Raw genomic sequence first — 13,754 nt, forward strand, 5'->3', positions numbered from 1 at the left:
GAGGGCCACAAAGATGGTGAAGGGCCTGGAGCATCTCCCCTATGAAGAAAGGCTAAGTGAACTGGGTCTGTTTAGCCTAGAGAAAAGAAGACTGAGAGGGGACTTGATCCAGGTTTATAAATATCTGAGGTGTGGCAGCCATAGCGGTGAGGCCAGTCTCTTTTCAGTGGTACGTGGAGACAGGACGAGGGGAAACGGACATAAGCTGCAGCATAGGAAGTTTTGCACGAATGTGCGTAAGAACTTCTTCACGGTGAGGGTGACGGAGCACTGGAACAGGCTGCCCAGGGGGGTTGTGGAGTCTCCTTCTCTGGAGATATTCAAGTCTCGCCTGGACGCCTACCTGTGTGACCTGGTGTAGGGAACCTGCTTTGGCAGGGGGGCTGGTCTCGATGATCTCTAGAGGTCCCTTCCAACCCCTACAGTTCTGTGATTAATATAAGATACTAACAAAACGGCAGAACAAATTAAATAGAAAGCACTTGAGAAAACTGTGGCCCTGGGCAGCCTGGTCTACTGGTTGATGACCCTGCACATAGTTGGGGGTTGAAACTAAATGATCATTGTGGCCCTTTGCAACCCAGACCATTCTATGATTGTATGATTCTATGAAAGGCTGAGGAGGGACAACATTCTCCTATCTTAAGAAAAGTAACATATCAATCAGAAGAACAATAATCCCTGAAAAAACCTCTGTTAAGTACCAGAATGCTTGACATTTCTGCACTGACATTAAGAGGAGAATCTCTATAATTAACAGATGTTGCACTAATTGGAAGATATAGATTTTGCAACTACAGGGCTCCTCTGAACATACTTGCTACGTACTGTGCTGCTGTTAGAAAAATGTTCCCAGAGAAAAACATATTTTTCTTGACATAAGAAAAGCTAAAGGAAATGTATATTCAACACTGCTGAAACTCACTTCAAAGTCACTGTTGGGAGTGTCTAAACCAACATGCAAGATACCAACTCATTTCAAAATACTGGCATAAACTTTATCAAGGCTAACACATTAAAATATAGAAGTTCCACTTGGATGTTAAGGTGACAATTAGAAATGAAGTGAGAAATACAAAGCAGTTAAACTCAGCCAGAAACTTGAATTACTGCTGTTAGCATGACTTCATACCAAATGCTGCTGTTGGTGGAAGAAGCAAACTTCAAGTTATAAAGAAGCCTTGATTTAAAGCAACACAACTGGCTAACTTCTCCAACTAGCTCAAACATACACATTTTTCATCTTAGTCTCTCATTTACCTTTGCAACAGGAGACTGACCAATCTTCCAAATAATCAGCCTCTCTTTATGGACTAGCCAGGCCCATCCGCTTTCATCCACCTGAACACTCAGATGGTCATCAGCTACACAGAAAGTAATTTTTCAAAGGGTTAATATTTTACAACCATACACAGTAAGCTGAAAATCAACTCACCTTCAGTCTCGTACACAAAGAGCATCTTTTGCAGCAAAATTAAATTCCATGTTAGATCTTCCACATATTTAAGATACCAATTAATACATACAGTATAAAAAATCCATTTGACAAATCCTCAACTTTTGAGAGCGAAAAGCAGCACTACTCTAGAAGCTGGACAATCATTGCAGATGAAAATCATCTTTAAAACAGCTGAAGAATTTTACAAAGCTATTATAAAGCTTTGTAACCAACATCCTTGGTTTCTCTTATCTCTGCTAGATAAATGAAGCTTAAGTAATTTATTGAACTGAGAAAACAGTTTCTACTATTGGGGTTTTAGAACTGATATCAAGCCATCGCTTCTGTTTATTTTCATCCACTGATTTTATCATCATCAGAGAGCTGAAGCTTAATTTAACTGACTGTGTATCTAATTTAATGGCTCAGAGCACGTGGATTAAAAATAATAAAAGAAGGAACAACCAGTTCAGGAAACAAGAGAATTAAAACAAGTCAGTATCTGAGCAATGCTTACACGCATCCATATGCCTGTATTATTATAACTGCAATTACAGTTAAGCATGCTGGATTCTAACAAAATCACAGGCATTTCATTTTCCACTGCAGTCAGTTTTTAAATGGCATCAACACCACCTTAACTTTTTTTTTTACTTGTCTTACCATCAGCGTTTTTCAGGGCTTCCATCACCTTAACAGGCAGGGCAGATCCAAAAGCTTTCACATCGTAGTTAACAGTCTCACTTGCTGAGGGATGCTGTATAACTCTGGTGGGAGTTGCTCTTAAACAAAACAAAAGTTGTGATTAGTTCTCTATTGCTTCTTCAGAAACTCCAACAGTCCTTCACTTCAGATGTCTACACTTTTCATGATTCTGTTTTGTCTTCCTGTTCCTTTCTCTATTTCAGACACATCTGAGGAACCCTCATATTCAAAAGAGAGGGTTAGAACATATCAAACTTGCAGCATTTTATATTAAACTCTAGTAGAATAAAGCTGAGAAAACTGACAAAGTAAACTGACACACCACTGAGTTCCGTCAAGCAGGTATTATTACAGTGATGGATGCATGGGGAATCGCTCAACCAACATGCACACCAACTACATATTTAAAGGTAGATCATATTCATTACATTCCAAGGACATGGGCAAAAATTCCAAGAAATAATTAACATCTCTGATGGTCATGGGATGAAGGATGAAGTCATTCTCGTTGTAAATTTCCAGCCTTTTAAGTGCGGGGTAGCCCAAAGCTGTTCATTATTCAGGAAGCACAAAATGCTCAATTATAGGGTGTTTCAGTCAGAACTGGGTAACATGAGATGATACCAAATATCCTACCAAGAAAAGATCTCAGTCAACACAATCCAGACAATACTGGGCACGTGAATTTACTGCATCTTTCAGAAAGGCTCCTTACTGAATATCACTAAATAAATCAAGCATATAGACAGGCAGAAAACTCTTATTGTGGCCTGAATTACGTATAAAAGAACGGAATAAACAAAAATAAAGTAGAAAACAGAGGCTGATTTACTCCCTCCAGCAGAGGGCAACATTCTACAGGACCTGTCCTGATGTCTAAACTCTTCAGCGCAACTGTAAGAGCACCCGGAGGGAACACCTCACTGGCCGCGCGGCGTTATCTAGGATTTCTCCATCGCCGGCCCGACTGCTGATTACCTCTACCACCCGCTACTGTTACTGCAGCACCGAGCTCCCTGCCCAGACTCTGCGCTGCGGCTCGGCGCCCCTCAGCCGCACTCACCGAGCCGAGAGGGAGCCGCTCCTCCGAGCCACTGGGGAGAAGAGCCCGGGAGAGCCGGCCGCCGCCACCACGGCCAGGTTCTTCCTGCTGCCCGGTCGAGACAGGGGGCTCGGAGCGGCGCTGCCGAGGGCCCTGCGGGCTGAGCTGCCGGGAGTCCGCGGCGAAGCGGGAGCCGAGGGGAACATGGCCAGAGGAGCGGAGGCAGAGCGGACGCTCCCGCGTGGCGCCCCCGAATGACGTCGAACAGCGGCGGCGCCGACGAATGACGTCACTGTTCTGCGCCCGGCTGGGCGGGAAGGGAGCCCCTGGGCTGCAGTCGGGGAAACCCCGGGGGCAACTGATCGCTGTGTTGGGTGTCCGCGTGCGTTTCTAGAAGGTCCGTAGCGATGTCCTCAGGGAAGAAGTTGAGCTGTATGTAGGTTGTCAGAGGAGACAATCAGTTAAAATGAACTGAATGAATAAATAAACATTCAGAAAGTACCCATCGTTCTTTCCCACCGCGGTGTTTGATTAAAGAGAGAGCATTTAAGCTCACAGTTGGTGATTTGCCATTTGATTGAAAATGGTGTAAAAATACTGCTTAGGCAGACCAGCTGCAAATAGCTGCCTGCCTGTTTTGGAATGAAATTAGTTTGTAAAGATAGTGGTAGCTCAGATTCCATCATCTGCAGACAAAATTCTCATTAATTGGTTATATACTGTGAGTGGTATATAGGAAGCAAACTTTACTGAGTGTGCCTTTCGGCACTGTGCAGGTGTTCAGAGAAAGGTGTGCATAGAAGGTCTGCAGCGTATTCATGAGAAATCTCCTGCTCGTCAAAATGGAGTTACCCAGCAGGTCACAGTATTAACTGATCTGTCTCATAGCATCATGAGTTCAAGATTTCTTAAGCAATTGGCAGCAATTCTCTGAGTTCAAGACAGTTGGAAACATCGAGCAGTGTAGTCTCAGCCAGTTCAGTCTTTACCTTCGCAAAAACTTGATATTCTTTTCTATTACTCCACTAATAGGAATCCACTCCCTTTTCAAAGAGTTAAGTATCTTGGTATCAGAAGATTAAAATAAAAAGTTGAATTAACTGCTTGCAACCCAAGTTAAAAGAACTTCACTGTTGCCAGTCATTCACTGCATTTAAGATAAATAGCTTAACAAGTAGCTTAAGTAATAAGATTAATGTAAGTAATGTAAGAAGATAAAATTAATTAGTAAAATCAATTTGTCCCTCTCTACTCTTGACCTTTTGAGGCCCCATCTGGAGTACTGTGGCCAGATCTGGGGCCCCCAAAACAAGAAAGACAGGGAGCTCTTAGAGACGGTCAAGAGGAAGACCACTAAGATGATCAGAGTAAAATGCATTAATTAGTAGTAGATTCTGAAAAAAAGTATTTGTGTGCATGTGAAGTTAATTATTTATAAATGTTTGGGAATCATTTTCATTTTTTTCCAATACAAAGAGGATACGTTTAGGCCAAAGTAGCACACCAGTGCATGCAGCATAGAAGAGAGGGGTTTTATATAATGTACTGCAAGGGCACTTTAAAAACTACTAGTTGCAAGAAAGTTCTGGCCTTTCACTCAGGAGATGTTGGATAAGTTTGATCTGACTTGTTCAATGGACTTTACCTGTGATCAGAAGCTTTTCTGAGTACCATTTGGTATTTGCAGTACACTAGCAGAATCCTCATTCATGGAACTGAGCCTCTTACTGTTAACAGTAGTTTAAGTAAAACAAATAGCACAGAGCAGAGCTTTTGAGCACAGCCAGCAACAGCCCACAACATGCTCTTCAAGGTTGTGGTTTTATTTAATAATAAAAAAGCAGACTGTGCCCTCTTAGAATCATAGAATCATTAAGATTGGAAACGATCACTAAGACCATCTAGTCAAACCTTCAACTCCCACCATGCCCACTAAACCATGTGCCAGGGTGCTACATCCAAAAAACTTCCTGAACACCTTCAGGAATAGTGTCTCCACCACATCCCTGGGCAGTATGTTCCAATGCCTCATCACTCCTTCTCAGAAGAAATTTTTCCTGATACACAACCTAAATCTCCCATGGTGCATCATAAAGCTGTTATGTCTTGTTCTGTTGCTATTTACCTGGCAAAAGAGGCCTGCCTCCACCTCACTACAACCTCTATCGTTTTAGAGAACAATAAGGTCACTCCAGAGTCTGCTCCAGCCTAAACAATACAAGCTCCCGACACAGACCTCCCTAGAGACAGCTAGTAAGAAAGGTAGAGAATAGAGAAATTGTGTCCCAGCAACAGTGGTTTGCGTGTTTGCTTGGTACCCATCTCCTGAGCTAAAATTGTTTCTAGGGGAGGAAAACAGCAGGCACTGATATTTTCATCCTGAATTACAGTGGCACCAGCGGGCAGTGGACAAGGAGAGCTGTCCTGTTCTCTGCCGGTGCTTTCATCGCAAACCAGGCTGGCTCCTTTTCTCTTCATTTGCACACACCTCTGCTAATGTCCTCCCAGTGTGGAGGGAAAATGCGAGAGGGTACTTTTGTTTGTCACGAACACCACTAGCAGGGAACAAAGATCTCATTTTGGTGCTGAGATTGAGAGAACTTGCAAACAGAGCAGCTGAACTCTGAGACCCTCTGTGGGGACGTGCCTTGCAGTGTCACAGTACTGCCACAACATCAGGAAAGGCATCAGACAGCAGCGAGTCTATAGGGGGCAAGCTGCTGCGCTCTTCCTTCCCTGGATGCTGCTCCCAAGCCACTGCTTTGCCCCTCAGCCTGAAAATGAGCTCCCCAAGAAGCTGCTTGTGTTCTGTGAATTGACAGGGGAGGAGGCAAGGAGAGTAATGTACTGTAGGGACCGAGTAAGAGCTTTCACCGCCCCTTTGCAGCAAGGAATTGCCTCTTACTTGTGGCTGAAAGCAGATGGCTTTGTTGCTGTTTCAGATCAAATCACACTGTAGTTTGGAAAATCATCATTAACAATAATGTAACTTTTAATATCTTTAGGCAAATCTGTCCTGCACTTGTTTTACAGATTATTTATTCTCTTGCACTATTTAGGGGAAAAGAACAGCTTAACCTATGCCAACATGCTCACAGGCATTGCATACCTTGGCATTAACTTTGTTTTCAGTATACCTTCTTTCAGTATCAAGATGTTTTTCACCACGTAATGGCAGTAATCTTCAGAAAGCTTCAGAGATGTTTCTGAAATCAGCTGCTTTCTGAAACTATTGGCAAGTTTCTCTTGCATTTTTCTTCAGGCTCCTTTTGATTCTGTGCTAATATTTTATAATCTGCCACTCCAGCCTCTAAGCGCTGCTTGAGAGCACCCTCCTTCACTCGCAGCTCCTCATTTGCCTTTTTTTGTCAGCAGCGACTTTGGGTGCTCCAACTCCAGCTGTGCAGAAAGGTCACGCACCTATATACAGTGGAAAAACAATGCTGTCCTATATTTGTTTTCAGCTTATTTATTCTCTTGCACTAGTTGGAGGAAATGAGCATATTGATGTGTTCACAGATGTTGCATACCTTGGCATTAGCCACATCCAAATCCTGTTGAAAGGATTTATTTTTTTTCAGTGAGTCACTTAAGTCAGCAGAAGTTTTCAGGGATGCTTCTGTGATCTGCTGCTTTCCAACAGCCTCAGCAAGTTCTTGTTGCAGCTGTCTGACTTTTCTCTAGAGAAACAATGGTGCAGGAGTGTGAAGCAAAAGGTAAAAAACTAAAGCCTGCGTTTTTATTTTTGCTTACCAGTTCCTATAGTTAGATCATATTTCTGAGTGAACCGCAAAGGAAAGAAAAGTGGTAGAGGAGAATCGCCTGACCCTCACTGGGGCTTGGATACAGCACTTGCCAAATGGCAGCAGAAAGGGAAGAAAACAGAGGCAACCCGAGGGAGGGCCTTCCAGGCGAGTAGCTCATAGCTGGTAAATTCTAGAAGCGCCAGATGCCTTTGGGAGCTGCTCTACTTCAGTGTCCACCTGACCTTTTCTTGTACTTCGTCTGTCTCGCATTTAAATACATCACTCACTGCTCTTTTCTGGTTGGTCTTCCAGCTGCTGACAGAGTAAATGCGGACATTTACATCGGGGAAGGGAAACGTCCCTTGAGAAAAATGCAAAGGGCCATTCTCAGGAAAGAGAAGAAGGTCGCTGCTGTAGGCAACTCCCTTCTGAGAGAAATGGAGGGCTCTGTATGTCAGCCTGACCCTACCCACAGGGAAGTGTGATGCCTCCATGGGGCCAAGGTCAGGGATATTTCTAGAAGACTCACAAGTCCAATATGCCCCTCTGTTTACTACCCTTTATTAATAGTTCAGGCCAGCAGTAATGAGGTTACAGGCCTTCTTGGCCACCAGGGCACCCTGCTGGCTCACGGCCAACCTGTTGTCCACCAGGATCCCCAGGTCCTTCTCTGCAGAGCTCTTCTCCAGCAGAAAGAGGGGAGGAGAGGAGAGGAAAAAAAAAAAGTGTTAACCATTTATGGCCATCCAGCCCAGCCTCTTCACTGATGAGGCAGGGCACTCCCAGGCTGGCAGATTGAGAGAGAAAGCAGTGGGGGGGGAAGGGCAGGGAGGTACTGGATGGGTCTAAAAAAAACCCACAGCAGTGGCAGTGATCTGAAGAGGAATGTTAATTTACTAAATCCAACAAAATCAAACAAAATGAGAGAGTGTGTCCAAAGCTGAGACCTTAAGCTGTAGGCCGCAGAGGGAACCACGTGCTTCTCGGCTGCGAAACAGTCTGAGAGAGAGAGTGAGAGAGAGAGAGAGAGAGATTCAGAGAGGCTGGTGTGCTGCCAGGAGCTCCATCTTTTTTTTTCTCTGGGCATGAAGTGTGCCAGGGAATGCTGCTCCTCCCCTCCGAGAAGTGGAAATGCCCAAAAAAGGCAGTCCACAGAACCAGAACATTAACTCTTTAATTCCCACTGCTTTACATGATGTTATGACATGGAATACCGACAACAAAAAAATCACAAAACCACAACAATTATGTAAAGCAGATATTTTGAAATGCAGTGTACACCGGGTTATCGCTATGCTTTTACTCAGAACATCAATCTAACAGTTAAGTGCACTGTGAAGCATTTGCAGAGACAAGGAAAGGAACATATGTCTATTAAAAACAATCTGTTGGAACAGTTAAGCTGAACATCTCCCTGCACTTCCTGGGTATGGGAGTTGCTAGGAAAAGGGCACTCCATAACTAAGTGCCAACAGAGCTGTGTTTCCATGCTTTCCTACTGTAATTGTGCTTACCAGGAAGCAACACCCAGCAGGTGTTACCAGGCTTTTAAGCACAACTAAGTGCCCTTGTGAACAGAAACCAGCAGGCACAGACCTTGTCCATGTCTTTCTCAATCTGCGGAAAAACTTCTGGATCTTCTCCATGATCCGATGGGACTGGGTACTACCACCAGCTGCAAAAGCACCAACACCACAGTGTTTGGCAGTGCCAATACCTGGAATTGTGCTTGCCAGGAAACAACACTGAACACAGGTCATTTTGCATATGGTTGTACAAAATGTGATTGTGCAACTGCCATTAGTATGTAACATCGTTGTTACGTTTTATGTTACTTTCCTCAACAAATCATAATAAATATCAAGGTACTGGTATCTATATAATTTGCAGCAGTGCTTCCCAGGCTCCATATGCACATTTTTCTTTTAAGCAAACATTCTGTATTACTGTAATTCTGTAAAAACAGGCTACAGAATAATGGGACTAGCTCAGAGTGCTTACCCTTAGAAGAAAACATTCACAACGGCAGTTATGCTGAGATGGAGGAACTTTATTGAGAAGCAAAGATTACGCAGTTCTACAAAGAGGAAAAGTGTGGCACAGAAGGGGTTTTCTACCCAGAAAGACCACTGCTCAAGTTGTCTCTTAAATCCCTGCACATCATTTGCTGAGCTTGAGTGACTTTGAAAGGTTTCAGTTAGACCAATGGGGCAGAAATTGCCGCTGCTTCTCCAGCTGTGTTGGAAGACAGAGCAGGTCAGAATTTGCTTCTGCTTCTTCATCAATGTTGGAGAGACTGAAACAGGGCAGAAATTGCTGCTGCTACTCCATCTATGTAAGAGTTATTGAATCGGGCATACACTAGTGCTTCTAGTCCATCTGTGTAGGGGAGATTGAGCAGGGCAGAATTTGCTCCTGCTACTCTATTTCTGTTTGAGAGGTTGATCAGTGCAGAAGTTGCCACTGCTTCTCCATCCATGTTGGAGAGATCGAGAGGGGCAGAAGTTGGCGCTGCTCCTCCATCTGTATTGGAGAGATTGGTCTGTGTAGAAGATGCCGCTGCTACTCCATCCATGTAGGTGTCATCGAATGAGGCATAAACTTCCAATTCTAGTTCATCTGTGTGAGAGAGATCAAGTGGGACAGAAGTTGCCTCTGCTACTCCACCCATGTTGAAGTGATCGATCTGGGCTGAAGTTGCCACTGGTGCTCCATCAGCTTTGGAGAGACCGAGTATGGCAGAGGTTGCCCCTGCTACTCCATCTGTGTTGGGGAGACTGAGAGGGGCAGATGTTGCTGCTAATACTCTATCTGTGCTGTCCTCTGCCTGTTCAAAAGTAATGAATACAAATTGTCAACACTTCAGCAAATCAGCTCAGAAGAGGATGCAATGGCAAGCATTTTATAAATCCAGAGGACTGTCACCTGCATGACTTCAGATTCCAAAGGGGCTTGTCCTTGATTTTCCTGATCTGTGCAATCCATGCAGTGCACGCAAGCACTGCACTTAGAGGGACAGAAGGCATGTTCAGTTGTGTGCATTTCCTATTGCACTCCTATGGGCCTTTTCTTGGCAACGTGTTCCAGACTGACAGCAAACAGGGAGAGAGCAGCACACACTTGCTAATAGGTACTTTAATGTTGTTTTCCTGTGTGCTACGGTTTTTACTAGCAAGTTCTTCCCCGAATCAAGACTGCTATGAAAGACGCAGCAAACTTTATTCACAGAGGTGCTAACAGCCCACAGTAGCTCCAGGCAGCCTTTCTTCCTGCTTCCAGCTAATACTGGCCAATGGAGGCAGGGGATGATGGGGATGACCAGAGGGGAAGAAATGATGTCTAGAAGGGGTGTCCATTTATTCTGGGAGGTATATATGGGCAGAATGGGCTATGTGGCTATGTGCAGGGAGGCCAAATTCATCTGTGGGCCAAGCTTCTATCATCAGGACATGTGCTGATTTTGCCACGGATGTTGGGTAGAACAGCCATGACAAGAGGAGGAATACTGTATTATTTTAGGGAAAACCAACCAAACAAACAAATGACAACAACCAACACCACCACCAAGAAAAGGAAGAAAATGTTTTCACTTACTTGCCTTATTTATTTGCAAGGCTTCTTCTAATGTCCTCACCCACCTGGAACAGGTTTTCTGACAAGTCTAGCTCTGCTTGCCAGTGTGCTATTTGCCGCAGGCTCTCCTGATGCATGCTTTGGTCTTTCTCCATTTCTGATGTCAGAGCTGCAATTCTCTGCCTCTGTTGCTTTCTAAACGTTTCTTCTTCGGCATTGATCTCCTCTAGCCTGCTTTGAGAGGCTGCCTGCATCGGAAGAAGACAATGCAACTTGAAGAAACAGGAAGAGGCAGACAGTGCCACATCCATGTCTCCTTGCAGCCAGTTCCCATACCCAATGGAAACAAGATAGCCCTGCTCAATGAAGGAGCCATGCTTCCTCCCTACCATCAATACTCAGGAAAGAAGTCAGAAATGACTAAATGTCTTTCCGTTATTTTTATCTCAGAAAGAAACGTACCTGCTCTTTCTGCTGTTTTTACGTGAAAGCTAGTATTGAGCCACCTCCAACTCTATAAGGAAGGGGATGAGGAAAAGGCTACCTATTTCTTATGCACCAAGATCACACGACACACACACAGAGGCACTTTCACACATCCCTCTTCAGCTCTCCAGCTTCCCTGCAAGGAAGCCAGAGGCACTGCACTAACAATAAGAACTAAATGTCTAGCAGAAAATTCCTAAAAGCAGTGAGCACAGCGACAAATCGACGCGGTGTGGATACAGATAGAAATGGCGCATCAATTTACCGGAAAAAAGAGGCTGGGCTCTCGCTTCGGCCCCATTTCTTTTGGGGCGCTTTCTTCGTGCCGCCTTCCATTCTGTGAGAATGGGCTGCAGCCCGCTGCAGTGGCCTGTGGGCGATGTTGGTGGACCAGGTCTTGCAGCGCCCGATTTTTCATTTCTAGCTGCAGCGAGGTTTCCTGTTCCACCTCCAGCTGTACGGTCAGTTCAGACACCTGTGTGCAGTGGAAAAAACAATCTCCCTTAATCAGAGCGCTCTAAAATCCCCACATTCTGGGAAACTCATTCAGATGCGTGTGTTGATGCAGTCCCTAGCGTAATGCACTGAGGCTGTAATTTTTGCCAAGGAAAAGAAGTGCGTTTTTTCTAAAGCAAGTACGACTTTCTAATCTTTGCTGAGAAGACTGCTGCAGTCTTGACCCTTCTATAAAGAATGGCTCCAAGGCAAGGGCACTTGACTCCTTCAATAGAATTATGCAACACCCATGCCTGCGAGGTAATGCTCCTGCCACAGACCTCCCTGGAGACAGCTAGTAAGAAAGGTAGAAAACAGGTTGCATCCCAGCAACAGTCATTGCAAGAGATTTGCATGGTACCCATCTCCTGAGCTAAAATTGTTTCTAGGGGAGGAAAACAGCAGGCACTGATATTTTCATCCTGAATTACAGTGGCACCAGCGGGCAGTGGACAAGGAGAGCTGTCCTGTTCTCTGCCGGTGCTTTCATCGCAAACCAGGCTGGCTCCTTTTCTCTTCATTTGCACACACCTCTGCTAATGTCCTCCCAGCGTGGAGGGAAAATGCGAGAGGGTACTTTTGTTTGTCACGAACACCACTAGCAGGGAACAAAGATCTCATTTTGGTGCTGAGATTGAGAGAACTTGCAAACAGAGCAGCTGAACTCTGAGACCCTCTGTGGGGACGTGCCTTGCAGTGTCACAGTACTGCCACAACATCAGGAAAGGCATCAGAACAGCAGCGAGTCTTGTAGGGGGACAAGCTGCTGCATTCTTCCTTCCCTGGATGCTGCTCCCATGCCACTGCTTTGCCCCTCAGCCTGAAAATGAGCTCCCCAAGAAGCTGCTTGTGTTCTGTGAATTGACAGGGGAGGAGGCAAGGAGAGTAATGTACTGTAGGGACCGAGTAAGAGCTTTCACCGCCCCTTTGCAGCAAGGGATTGCCTCTTACTTGTGGCTGAAAGCAGATGGCTTTGTTGCTGTTTCAGATCAGATCATGCCCTGATCAGGAAAACCATCATTAACAATAACGTGTCTTTTACTTCTTTTACTGCTTTCAGATAAACGTGTTCTGCACTTATTTTCAGATTATTTCTTCTCTTGCTCTATTTAGGAGAAAAGAACAGCTTAACGTATGCCAACATGCTCACAAGCATTGCATACCTTAATATTAGCCTTGTCCAAGGCTTCCTTCAGCATCAAGATGTCGTTCTCCAGGTAACGGCAGTAATCTTCAGAACGCTTCAGAGATGTTTCTGAAGCCGACTGCTTTCTGAGACTGTCGGCAAGTTTCTCTTGCATTTTTTCTTTACGCTTCTTTTCAATCCACACTGATATTTTATAATCCTCCACCACAGCCTCTAAGCACTGTTTGAGAGCAGCCTCCTTCACTCGCAGCTCCTCATTTGCCTTTTTTGCAGCAGCAACTTTGAGTGCTCCAACTCCAGCTGCGCATAAAGGTCACGCACCTGTATGCAGTGGAAAAACAACAGTGTCCTATGTTTGTTCTAAGCTTATTTCTTCTCTTGCACTCGTTGGAAGAAATTAACAGCTTTGCCTCATTTAACATGTTCATAGATGTCGCATACCTTGGCATTAGCCTGGTCCAAATCCTGTTGCAACTTGGAGTTTTCTTTCTTCAGTGAGTCACTTAAGTCAGCAGAAGTTTTCAGGGATGCTTCTGTGATCTGCTGCTTTCCAACAGCCTCAGCAAGTTCTTGCTGCAGCTGTCCAACTGTTCTCTAGAGAAACAATGGTACAGGAGTGTGAAGCAAAAGGTAAAAAACTAAAGCCTGCGTTTTTATTTTTGCTTACCAGTTCCTATACTTAGATCATATTTCTGAGTGAACCGCAAAGGGAAGAAAAGTGGTAGAGGAGAATCGCCCGACCCTCACTGGGGCTTGGATACAGCACTTGCCAAATGGCAGCAGAAAGGGAAGAAAACAGAGGCAACCTGAGGGAGGGCCTTCCAGGCGAGTAGCTCATAGCTGGTAAATTCTAGAAGCGCCAGATGCCTTTGGGAACTGCTCTACTTCAGTGTCCACCTGACCTTTTCTTCTACTTCATCTGTTTCACATTTAAATACATCAGTCACTGCTCTTACCTCGTTGGTCTTTTGCACATCTTCCAGCTGCTGACGCAGTGAAAGGCATGTTGGAGCTGGGCCACTTGTTCCTGCAGAACTTCCCACTCTGCAGTTGGTACGGGGACAAGCTGCTGCGCTCTTCCTCCTGGATCGCTGCCTCCAGCCACGTGTCCTTCGCCCCTCA

The 13,754-nt window shown here is 44.9% G+C and overlaps 1 protein-coding gene across 1 annotated transcript in view; it reads right to left on the reverse strand.

Annotated features, from left to right (window-relative positions):
• Positions 1–3,452, reverse strand: part of NUP133 (nucleoporin 133) — a 31,685-nt gene extending 28,233 nt beyond the window's left edge. Inside the window, exons 1-3 of the mRNA XM_010707018.3 lie at positions 3,207–3,452; positions 2,102–2,220; positions 1,261–1,364 (exon numbers count right to left, since the gene is read on the reverse strand). Coding sequence (XP_010705320.1) covers positions 1,261–1,364; positions 2,102–2,220; positions 3,207–3,391 — 408 coding nt within the window. The 5' untranslated portion in view covers positions 3,392–3,452. The remainder of the gene's footprint in view (positions 1–1,260; positions 1,365–2,101; positions 2,221–3,206) is intronic.
• Between the last annotated feature and the right edge of the window lie 10,302 nt (positions 3,453–13,754).

The sequence above is a fragment of the Meleagris gallopavo genome, chromosome 2, assembly GCF_000146605.3.
Source record: "Meleagris gallopavo isolate NT-WF06-2002-E0010 breed Aviagen turkey brand Nicholas breeding stock chromosome 2, Turkey_5.1, whole genome shotgun sequence".
NCBI lineage: Eukaryota > Metazoa > Chordata > Aves > Galliformes > Phasianidae > Meleagris > Meleagris gallopavo.